The 12,759-nt window shown below is 45.7% G+C and overlaps 1 protein-coding gene across 1 annotated transcript in view; it reads right to left on the bottom strand.

Annotated features, from left to right (window-relative positions):
- Positions 1-12,759, bottom strand: part of PCP4 (Purkinje cell protein 4) — a 54,619-nt gene that overhangs the window by 23,208 nt on the left and 18,652 nt on the right. The window contains exon 2 of the mRNA XM_031684633.2: positions 6,267-6,318. Coding sequence (XP_031540493.1) covers positions 6,267-6,318 — 52 coding nt within the window. The remainder of the gene's footprint in view (positions 1-6,266; positions 6,319-12,759) is intronic.

The raw sequence follows: 12,759 nt of genomic DNA, 5'->3' as shown, positions 1-12,759 counted from the left end.
GAATCAGTTGTGCGTGAGAGCGTTTTAACCTACACAAATGCACGCAGAGGTAGGGAACTGTAACCAGGTAGAAATCTCTGCCTTTATTAACGAGGCTTCGAGCATGTTTACTCCTAGACACTGGGTCAGAAGCATCGTATCTAATGAAGGTATTACCAGCACATTGAAGTTATTATAATGTTCCACCTGAAGGGAAAAAAATCTTATAACCGAGATTGGCAATAATAAATTCCCTGTCAACACTGATCCCTAACAGAGCCCGACAAAGAATCGATCCACTTGTTGAACAGTATTACCCATTGACTAGCTTTGTGTGCCAACCTGGCGGTCGAAAGGCCTGGCTTAATAAGCAATTCCAATTTCATTCCAGCCCCATCTGAATCAATATCAGAAGCAACCTTGTGTATCCACGTATTCCTTCTGGAATAGAGATTCTTTGGCGTGTTCGGAGCCAACACCACAGAGGGCACATCCTGCTAACAATGCCTGAAAGCCGGTTAGTGTTTCATCCATCCTTGTTTTGAATTTGTTTTCTGGTTACTTCAAATACAGAAAGGGGCCAGGCGACCCCTGATGGAGAGCAGAGCCGTCTGATTTTTCACCTTGAAGGCTCTGTGTGTCTGTGGTATTCACGGCAGCACGTACAGCACCTCAGCGCGGGTGGATGCGGGGCTTCGTGCAGCCCGCGGTTTTATTGCTCTAGCAGGAAACAAATTTAGAGCTTTCTGGCGCAGGAACAGTTGCACACCTTGGTGATTGATAAGTTCGGGGAGGTGCTTTTCCCAGAGCCAGATGCAGTCTGAAAGTTTAACCAGCTCATTTCTGATGAGCAGGGCGGCTCAACATTCTAAGGTGTCATTTTCCCTTTTCGAAGAGGCTTATTACGGACTAAGCGTGGTAAATTTCCACCTAAACTCCTACCGAGATTTGTGCAGAATTGGTGAATTACATCCTGTGTGGAGCAGAGCTCCCCATGCCCCTGGCTTCCAGCCCCCTGCCACAGCAGCCTGCAGAAACACCACATCCACATTCTCTGCATCCATCCCTGGACTCAACGGTCACATCCCGTCTCTGAGGCAGAACTGAGTCACGTCTCCGCTGTAGGCAGTTACAGGGCGTGAGCCCTCTGTGGCCTTTCTGGAAATTGCATTTCCTCTTCATGTCTCCCATCCCAACCTCCTGTGTTCAGGAACCAGATCAGTCCAGCAGCATCTCCCACCAGAAGTGACCGTCTCTCTTGGGTGTGGTAGTGAGCGCACAGTACCCTTTCCTTCCCGGCCCCAAAGGCGGTCCCTGCTTACTCCAAGCTGATCTTCCATCCTTGCACACAAGACCTCATCCCACACACTTCCACAAACCAAGGAGCGGTGATAGATTAAATGTATCCCAGGTAAAATCTGCCCAAATCGATTTGTAGGCACGGAAAAATCACCCAGGACACCGGAAAAAAAACTGGGGATCAACTGGGTAATCTGGAGCCAAGAGGGAGGGGGCGCGGGTGGAGTGTAAAGTGCTTTGGGAATAAATATTTGAATTTTACTTCTTATTTGGAAAATCAGACTCAGATGAATGGTATCTATTTGTCTATGAATGTAGGTCCTTCTCAATCAAATTCTCTCTACAACTACTTGATAGCAGAAAAATAAAATTACTCTCTGTGAGAGTGTGTGTGTGTGTGTGTGTGCACACGCATATGTGTATGTTCCCTCAAATCCAAAGGTGAGATAAACTTAACTGTCTATGATTTTGGTTTTACTCAAAACAAGGAGAGGAGATTACCCAGTCAGGTAACATTTCATCTTATTCATTATTAGTAATTATGTAATCAAATTGACACAAACTGAGTCTTAGGGGCTCCTAGCATATTCCCACACCTTCTAGCAATTTCTCAAGCCATAACCTCTTTTCCATATGGTGCCTGAATTTTTGCTCAGCTCCTTACACCTCAAAGAAACGAGAATTGCTGCGAGCCCCACAGGTAGGTCAGAACAAGATCTGCCTTCTGAGCCTGTGCCTGCAGTCTGGGCTGAGGGGAGTCTCTTATCTAAATCACGTATGTCCATATGCCTTCGCCTCCAACGACAGAATTTGGGAAACAAATATGTTACCGCTTACTAAGTCAAGAGAAATCCATTCCAGCTTTAGAAATTCAATTTAGCTTGAGTAAGCCTCCAAGCTCTAAAAGTAAGCTCCATCTGAGTTTATTACTCATAAATCTTTCCTTGGAAGTCTCCCAGCAGTCACTCCTCCCAGCATTTTCCTACTTTTGTATGTCAATAAAGAACATTAACTCTTGAAGTCTCTCTGGATGATGAGAATCGAGATACAGATCAAGATATTCAGCCAGAACACCCAGCTAGTTAAGAACTACAAAGAAAAAGAATTTATAAAGTGTCTTTTGACAACAACAACAACAACAAAAAAGATACCCAGCCAAATTATTGTCTTACAAAAAAAATCTTTTGATTGTGTCCACATGGTAACTAAAGTGGTGAATAAGCTAGATTCAGAAGGTTGTGTCTGTACATATCAACATGTTTGAATTTAATGTAGCAGATGAATTGTATCAACACGTTTGAATTTAATGTAGCAGATGAATTGTAACCGGAGCTATAAACTGTTTCCCTCGAGTAGGGCGTTATACCCAGAAACAAACGACGTCCTTCGCATAAACTCATCAAATAATAAAGTTACTTTGTGCATCTAGGAATGAAAATCTCTGAACCGACAAGATCCTAATTAACTTATTTTTTAAATTAAAAAAATTAATATAACCCCAGTATTTCTGGGAAAAAGAAAAAACCTTTCTTCACACTGCGGGTGAGATGAGGGGCATCTGGATCTGCTGGGTTGTATATCCAGAGGTTGGCATCCTTGAGAGTAAGGACGATTTCAGGGTTGTTCTGGATTGTATGGGTGAAATAAGATATGTCATATTTCACGTCAGTTAGTACCACAGCAACAACAACACAAAAATAAATCCTGGAAGAATTCAGATCCCAGCCAATGGCCCTCTTGAGATAATACTTAATATAATAAAATTTCAGCAGAGCCCAAGAATTTGGATCCCTCTGGAGTTTTAATGTATCTGATTTGGGTCTTCTGATCCAAAGTAGAATTTCAAGGCACCCATAATTGACTCCCTTTGTCTTCATTGTTTTTTGTTAAACGAAGACCTTGACTCAATTTATACTACTTAAAATGAGGACATTCTGACTTCTAGTCAACTAATGAAATGTGGGAATATTCACTTTATGGTTAATTGACTACTATCTAAATCTCATAACATTTTGATCATCTCTGCTTCATATTTCTAGTCTCATGGGTCCCTCTTCCTTCACCCTATGTAGGCAGCTTCATTTGTATTAATAGGAAATATACATTAAGATAAAAGGTCTCTCTAGACACCTGTGATGGCAGAGTTACATAATTTGAATTTCAGGGGAATGCAATCTTAGGTTAAAATAGAAATTCCAAGATGGTCTTTTCATATGACAAATTTAAGAATAAAGAATTAAGCAACTTCAGATTTTTTAGAAAACCATCTTTTAGACCACTCCTAGAAATCTTTCCCCCAATTTTTCTTGGGTTATTATTGACTTTTATCTTTGTCTGTTTTTAGAGGCAAAAGCACAAGCTTAGTATTATAATAAAATATCCTGTACAGATATCAGAATGAGCACTTTTTTTCTGAAATGAAGGTAGAGCATGTTAGTAACAATTTGAGTTTACATAGCCCCATGATTCTATAACTACCAAATAACCTCGGACTTCTCCTCAAAAAATGAGTATCCTCTAATATCTAGAATTAGATAAAGAGAAGCTTTATCTCCTAGCACCTTGGATTTTTTTTTTCCCTTCTATTAACTTTTATACCTTCAGAAAAGGCATGCTGAATTTTCACTAGAGTGGATCGATTTTTATCTGAGAGAAATTTCATGCCTTAGCACAGCAGAAGGTAGTGTCTTCTGTAACAGCTGATAATTCCATCTCATACAAGGCACGGAGCATGAAGACTTGCTCTGAAGTATCTACGGATGACAGGGTAAGGCCGGGCTGCAGAGGCATCGAACACAAGGGACCTCGTCCTGCCTTGGCCACCACTCGGCCTGACCCCGACTCCAGGCTCCTCCTGCACGACACAGGGTTTGCCCTAGAGCAGCGGTTCCCACAGTGTGGACTGGGCACCCTGGGGGCGCCTCCTTCCTTTGAGGGATCCCACGAGATCAAAATTATTTTTTTTATAGTATTAAGGTATTCTGCTTTTTTTTTAATTTCATCCTCTCACAGGTACACAGTGGACTTTTCTAGAAGCTACACAGCACATGACGTTATAACACATTGAATGTAGAACCTGCTGTTATAACAGATTGAAAGTATGAAGCCAGACATTAAAGAGATTTGCAAAGATATAACGTTAAGTATTTTTTTCTGTCTTGGAAAATATCATTAATTTTTATTTTTTAAATGTTGTTTATGTTACCCTGTCATTTATTTATTTATTTTTATTGACATATAGTTGACTTACAATGTGGTGTTAGTTTCTGGTGTACAGCATAGTAATTTGATAATACATTAATGTACATATATGTAGTCTTTTTCAGATTCTTTTTTGTTATAAGGCATTACAAGATATTGAGGATAGTTCCTATTTTTAATGAATTAATAAGTAGACCTTTAAAAAATTTCCCCAGTTTAATTTCTAATATGGAAACCATCAGTAGGTACAGCTAACAGAAACAAAAGTTCTTTGGGGTCTTTGAGAATTTTTAAGAATGGAAAGAAGTCGTAAGAGCAAAAAGTTTGAGAACAGCTGTGGGAGTAGGGGAGCCTCCCAGGAGTCCTTCAACTATAAACCCCCATGATTCTGAGATTGGGAGGGTCCATGGACAGGAATTCCAATGACAAGATGGAGGTGAACCTATGATCCCAGAAAGTCGGGACAGTCCTGTTTGGCAGTCCATCCTTCTGCGTTTGGGCAGCTCTCATTTGTTCCTCCTCTGCTGTCCGACCTCCTTGCCAATAGCCCACACCCACACCAGCCCACACAGAGAAGAGGGGAAGAGCCGTGGGTGCCGTGAAAGGCTTGTGAAAGAACTTACCTCCTCCCCCGGCCCCAACCCCCGGACTGTGATCTGCACGTTCCTGAGCACCAGCTCCTCTACTTATTGATACAAGGACCTTTCCACCCCAGGGGTCACCACACAGATCCTGCCCAGTAGGATGGCCAAAGTAGGTGGGTGAGCCAGCAGACCCCAGACGAGTGCACCATGAAGGAACATTCTAGAACTTTGTCTTGCTCAGGCCTTACTCAAACTCAAGACTGTGGTTCTGGGGCCCCTAAGGAATGCTTACAGCTGGAGATTGGCATTGTCCACAGTTGGACGAGTGAGCACCAGCACAAATTCCATCCAGCAGGAAGCATGAATAGTCCTCCACAGAGCGTGAGTTCACTTTGTAATTATCAAAAAGCAAGAACACCCAGAATCTATCCTCACCGGGACAGAACCGGAACCGGAACCCTTGACACCTACTGGGGATTCTTCACTGTCACCAGCCATCCTCCATCGCAACCGCTGAAACTGGGGCGCTGCGCTTCCTCCCGGCTCCGGCTCCTTCGAAGTCTGTGCTCCTCCCACTCCCGGCCACACCCCAGCTCCCTAACTCGCAGCCTGTTTCCCCATCCATAAAATCTGATGATCATTCCTACAATTTAAGGCCAAGGTGGAGACTGGACTCAAGGATGCAGATGCTCTGTCTGCTATGATTTTTATCTGCTGGTGAATCCCCGCAGCATCACGCGCTGACCCAGGACCACCCCGGGACCGCGCTGGGCTCTGTACACCGCGGAGCGCCGAAGCCAGTTTGGAAACCTCCTTCCCGAGCTGAGCGCTTCACAGTTTTCAAAGCACTTATCTCATCTGGTCTCATTTTATCCTCACAACAACGCTGGTGGTTCTCACCACCCCTAATGAAGAAAGCAGAGAACTATATTTGCACTGTAATTATCATGTCGCCCCAAATGGGAGTCCTCCTCTTGGACTACATTCTTATCACTACATTTAGCTCAGTTTTGTTGTGTTTTGTTGTTGTTGTTGTAAAACCAGACCACAGTGCTCACTTTAAATTGCTAAAATCCACTCTACACCAATGTGCAGAATATATAGCTGCTGATTTACAAGGAAGTCACGATCCACATCTGCCACATGCCCAAGGCTGCCGATGGGAAAAAAAATGTAAGTAGTGCACAATTCACGGGGTCTTACCATTTTCGCCAGGCGTCTTGTCTTTTCCATTGGTTGCCCCAGCTCCTTGTCGCTAAAGGTGGTTAAAAAAAAAGAGAGAAAAGAAACTGTTATCAGACATGTTTCAGAATTACTTTTCTCCCCCTTACTGTTTCAGATACCTCTTGCATCATGTCGAGTTCTGTGTTACCTCAGCTCAGGTGGTTAAAGTGTGATGCTCATGAAACTGAGATTCACCCAAGAAAGGAGCTGCTGAGATTCCGCAGGCTGCTTTGTGAATGCAGTTCACTGGACACAAGAGAAGCCAGCTGGGGGGCTGCTGACGGAGCACAAGCTCGCTGAAAAATATGAGGGAACCAGCCAAGAGTCTGTGCCGAATGTGAGAAGGTCAGAACTGTCGCTTTTGATGGTGATTTCATTGCTGTGTTCTTATTCTCATCACTGTGTTCAATGTCTTATCTTCGAATAAGTTTTAATTAACTAAAAACATCTTATGTCGACAGTCAGAGTTTCTCCTATTGTTGAGTTATTTTTCTGTCGGTGTTTATGCCTATTCTGTGTATTCTCATTCTACCAGGTTGACCCAGAGGATGAATACTTTAAGGTTAGTCTTGAATCTTCAGGAAAGAGTCTCTGGCTATGTGGTCTGGGGAGCCTTGAGCAATGCATTACCTATGCAGACATAGAAGCGTGTTTTCTAAAGCTTATCCAGCTACTATTTTTAAATAACATGTTCAGAATTGTTCTAGTCTGTGGAGAGAGAAGTATTTTGTCAATCTAATTTTCTGGTCATTATCAAAAAATGTGCTCTTTGAAAAAATTGAAGCAAATGTGAAGTCTCTAACTTTCAGGGAGAAGAAATGAGGCCAGGCAGAGAGCCTGATTTGTCCAAGGTCACGGAGCTAATTGGTGGCACAGTCGAGACTGGAGACTGGACTTCCCTGCCAAGGTTAGCGTCTTGCAGGAATCGTCATTGTTATGTAACTGTCTGAGCAGGATCCTGGAAGGAGAGGCAGGGCACTACACAGGGAGGAAAGCAACACAGGTGGCTCCCACTAGGGGTAAGCATGTTCTCACACTTTATATTTGGGTCTAAGACTTCAGCCTAAAACAACAGCAAAAAAATAATAATCACTTTCCATTATTGTTCAATGTTGTCATGAGAAATTCTCAGGTCCTTAGCCAACCCTTGATTAATGGTGGCTGAATCATCTGGGAGGATCTTGCTTTCAAGTTCTGATTAGTGTAGAGAACTAGGGTGAATGACGTAGACTTAGGTTAACAAAGTCAACCACCCTGTGTACACTCATCACCTTGTGCAGATGGTATCTCGAGAGAGAGGCAAAGTCAAGTCTCCCGTTTATCATCAGCCCCACCACAAACAGACACACATGTGCGCACACACACACACCCCATCCCAGTCTATGTGTATGCAAACGCCCACCCAGGTCAGGTGGGGGGGGGGATGCTGTGCCTCGTAAGGAGAAGAACCACCTGTCTCCCGCAGGAAGGGAAGGGAAGGGAAGGCAACAAGCTGGAAAGGTTAGCTTTTTGAGGGTTCCTTCTTCACATTTAATTTGAAACATCTTGAGTTTTCAGAATCCAGACCTGCCCATGCTCCCATATAAAAAGAAGGTTGCAATTGTTAGCCAAACATTGTTTTTCAATAAACTCCATTTAGTTTCCCAGATCAAGGCATTATTATCTAAAGCACTCAATCTGTGATATACATCTTCTTGATTTTTTTTTTGATTTTTATTGATTTTTTTATTTTTAGTAGAGGTCCTGGGGATTGAACCCAGGACCTTGTGCATGCTAAGCATGCACTTTACCACTGGGCTATACCATCCTCCACAACACATCCTCTTGATTTAAACCAAATTACACATTTCTTGAATAGAGAAGATTGGCAGGTAAATCGCCACTTTCTTATTGCCTGTGCAGATTTCGTCTCCTCTTTTCAAACACAAAGTTGATAAGTTTGCTGCCCGCGATGGAAATCTGATCACCATTGTGAAGGATCAAATCACTGAGGCCTGAACTAGTCCAGGGTTTAAACCCTCCATCCTTCCCCACAGAATTCATAGATGACTCGGAAAACAAAGCAAATTCCGCAGAATAAAAGGACGGGGTTTTAGAGATGAATAAAGTCAAATTAAGTGTTATACAAGTGCAAATTAGGTGCCCACTCAGCCCCACTCTCTTCAAAGACCTTAGCCATTGACAGCTTTCAAATGTCATGAATACTTCATTCCATAAAAGGTCACCTTTTAGAAATCTGAAGAAAAGCAAAATGAAATGTGCTCAGGGGAGAAAAGGACTCCCTTTTTTAGGATTTCTAAGACGAGGTTTTGTGTGAGGTCTTATTTAATGGAGGCAAAATGAAGCCGATCGATGTCATAAGGAGATGCTGTCTCGGATCAGAAGATGATTCGGACAAAAGAGAACTCGTCTTTGAAAGTATCTTGTTCCAGACATCGTTGAGACCTCGAGACATTTTTAAGGCAATGCTGAGAGCAGTAGGGGAACTATCCAAGAGCTTTCCTACTCCTGCGGGCTGTGCTGGTCACCACACGTGATTGTTTTATCACCAGGTGAGGCGGCTGAAGTTCCTCTGACCATTCGGGAGAGGATCTGAGTCAGGCTGGGTGTTCGGTCCCGAGGCCAGACATCCTCCAAGTGCCCCTGGGCATCACAGGCTCACTGGATTCTGATAACAGCCCTAACCAGGTAAATACCATCACTGCCCTCATCGGCCTTGCTCTACACATTGTATACTAAGGCAAAGAGAGGACTTGCTCAAGGTCACACAGCTGGGAGGTGGCAGAGACAGAACCCCAAACCAGAGACGCTGGCACCGGAGTTTCCCCTTGAACTACTGAGCCTGCGCATCTCCCAGTGGCCTCCTGAGACCCTCCCCCTCGGCAGGTGGGGAGATCCCTGCGTGAAGGTCAATGCGACCTCATTAGCACCCTCAGGCAAGAGTTTTAAGGACACTTGACTTAACCAGAAGCAGCAGAGACAAACCAACAGTCAGGGGTTCAATTGCAGAATTGTGGTGAGATCTTTTTTTTTTGAAGTTTAAATAACACAAGAACTCAGAACCAGATTCTCTAAAAATCAATGAACAGATGGATGTTCTCTGAAAGTCCAGTAAGAAAAAGGTTCTCTTTCACAAGGTGATAGAGGTTAGCGCCCTGGGGGGACGACACTGCCTTTGCTCCCCACCTACTCTTGTCCCCAAGCGAGAGAAGACCCTCCATCCTTGGCCCCACCGTGAGTTCATCACCCGGAGAAGCTGTGTTGCCTGAGGAAGGGATGCAGCCACACCTCAAGACCATCATCTGTTCTAACTAAACTGACAACAAGATCAAAGGCTAAAGGGGAAGAACGCTATGAACTAGCTTCAGAGCAAACCCTGATGTGAGATTCTGGGATTCTGAGGGCTTCTCCAGCAATTTCAGAAAGAAGTCAGTGTTATCATGAGAACCACCACTGCGTCATTTAGTTTGCACATCAACCGACCTAATACGCTAGCATGTGCAGAGGGCAAAAAACTCCTCTCTGATCAGTGAAACGTACACAGCCACGAGGACCAGGTCAAAGCAGATGTGTCACCTGCACTGTCGAAATGGTCTAGAAAACCAAGCACCAGTGTCTCTGAACAGCTTCCTGCCTGTGCCACCCCACGCCTTCTTATCAGCAGAAATTTGCTTCCATGTTTTCAAACTGATCTAGGGAGTCAATCGTGATGGCTGCCCAGATCAGCAGTGGTGGAAATCTATGGGCTTTTTATTTTTTTTCCTTGGTGGGGGAGCAAGTGGAGGCAAAAAAAATCAGCATCAATTTTAACAACAGCAAAACCAGAGCCAGGTCTCCTCCCAATTCAGCTCCCGGGAGCCTGGCCCTGGCTCTTGCCCCTGGTCGTGGTGCTTGGCACAGGTGTCCTCCTTCAGGTCCTTCCCTGGTCAACTCCAGCCCCACCCTTGCCCTAGCAGCCTCAGGTTCATAAAACAGTCCTGTGTGGGACCCTCCTCAGCATCTTGTCCCACCACAGACCTGGGAGCTTCCTGCATCCTCTCCTAAGCGTCTAGAACCGCCCCTTCCTTCTCTGCTGCCTACGTGTCTGGAAGAACAATCTCTGCTGCTCAAGCCAGCTCCGCGCCCGCCACCTCGGGACACTGACGTTCCCGCTCCACACACACCACCACCACGCCGCTGTCCCCGTCCCTGTCACCGTCCCCAAGGCCTCTTTAAAGTACAGAGGGTCCTGGGGGGGGGGGGTATTTCACACAGCTTACCTCTACGATCACTAACCCTAGACCAATAAGAAAACCGCTGGTCTCGTTAGAACCCAAGACGCATTTTCCTCAAAACCCCCGTTCCTTCTCTGTTGCCCTCGTTTCACAATCAGCACGTGCTGGGTCCCCACCTAAGGAGACGACACAAGTTTAAAGCACAACGCAGAAGTCGCCTTCGTGAGCACACACTGGTGGCTGGCACGCAGGCTGGGAGGTCTCGGGGAACGAGGCAGCACCACGGCCAGAAGAGGTCTTCTCTGGGTCCTCAGCCCTTAACCCTGGCCAGGCAGCTCACACGGGCTCAGAAGGGAGGTTCCCTTCTTCAGTGACCTTAACAAATAAGAGGACAACGTTCCAGAATTTCGTAAACCCCAGTGAATACGGGCTTCATCGAAATGAAGAGTGAGTATGCGTCATTCCTTCTGATAATCCAGCAGGTGCCAAGTGTTCATAAAAAGGCAGGACTGGTATTGAAAGGGATGCTTTTGAAGCAGGTTTTCCTGACAGCCCGCTTGCACCGAGGGCTTCAGGAAAAGAACAAGGAATACATCACAGCTCGGTTCCCAGGAAGCGGAGCCTGAGGCAGTGCCGTTCGTGCTACAACTTGGTTGGAGAGGGAGATGCCAGGAATGAGGGGGTCGGGATGGGAAGTGGGGCCAGGAGAGCCCACGTGAGGACTCGTCATCCACGGGCACGGCCAGGCACACCCAGACCCCTGATCCTGCACCACCTGCACTGCACGCGGTGACAAACATGTCTGGGGATAGCCCTCTGGTGAGGGGGGAGAGGATCCCCCAGCTCCTGTCTCTCACTGGTCTGAGACGTGCACCACAGAGCTCAGGACCTGATGCTTTCAGACTGGGCCACGTCTCCAACTGAGCATCTGCCCGGGACAAAGAGGAAGCCCCACGGCCGGAGGTGGAGAGGCGGTGACACACGGCGTGGACGGGAGGCGACGTGCTGTCACGTCAGACCTGCCCAAAGCCTGCGGAAGCCATGCCAGCTGGCCACTCACAGGGGCCTCCCTGGTAGGGTCTGGAGTGACACAGGAGAGGTATCTGACTCAGCTCATGAACTTGGCTGCATGGCTCATTTCAACCAAGTTGCAAAGTTACAGACAGCCCTTCCACACTAGACATGCCACAGTGGAACAGGCCGCACCAGCATCCTGGTTCCTAACTGGCTTTGGAGCCGTTTCTTCCTGGACTTTGAGCTTAGAGAGGGCATCACCCCACCCCTTCTAGGCTACGCCAAGGAGCTGTACGCATGGCAGTAACACCCGTCTTAGTGGTGTCAGCTCGAATAGCAAGTGTGCTGGCAGCCGGACCATCACAGACAGCCTCAAAAGTCATCTCACTGCGTGTTCATCACAAAGCCCACGCGCCTGTGAAAACGAGTGGCCCCGTTACTCCTCACCCCCGTCCTCCTTGTGGAATCTGCTACAGAGTCTTAGTGTTCTTGGAGTGGTCACCGTCGGCTAAGGTGGGTGGAGCATGCGCCTCAGGCACGGAAGTTAAGAGGGAACCAAGAAACTCATTAATCAAGACAGCTGCTGCAGGAGAGTTGCCTCTATGTGGAACCTGGGAAACAAAAACAGTCAGACACATAGGAGCAGAGCAGGACGGTGGCTGCCAGGGGCTGGAGTCGGGGAAAGGAAGCTGGTGAAAGGGTGCGAACACACAGTTGCGAGTTATGTCTGAGGATCTCGTGTGTAACACGGGGATGGTAGTTGGTGCCACTCAGTTGTGTAACTGAGATTTGCCAGAGAGTGAAACTTAAGGGTTCCCGCCAAAAGGAAGGTAAATGGATGCGGTAATTAACCCGATGGTAGGAATCCTTCCCCGATGTGCACGTGTATCAGCTCATCTGGTGGTGTGCTTCAAGTATGTTACCGTTTTACTTTTCAATGAAAGCTGCAAAAAATAAATAAATACTATTTTAATGCAATATTCTAGAAAATCAAAAGTACTGCAGGGGGAGGGTAGAGCTCAGTGGTTGAGTGCCTGCTTAACATGCATGAGGTCCTGGGTTCAACCCCCGGTACCTCCATTAAGAAATAAATAAACAAATAAACCTAATTACCTCCCCATCAAAAAAATAAAAATAAAATTTTTTAAATTTAAATAGAAATAAAAGTACTGCAGAAAGTCATGATAAAGGAAATACCAAAATTTACATAAAGACAGGGTCGATCCTATTACTAATATTTCTTT

The sequence above is a fragment of the Vicugna pacos genome, chromosome 1 (assembly GCF_048564905.1).
Source record: "Vicugna pacos chromosome 1, VicPac4, whole genome shotgun sequence".
Classification (NCBI taxonomy): Eukaryota; Metazoa; Chordata; class Mammalia; order Artiodactyla; family Camelidae; genus Vicugna; species Vicugna pacos.
The sequence above is the reverse complement of the archived record's forward strand: the minus strand, read 5'-3'. Positions and strand labels throughout refer to the sequence as shown.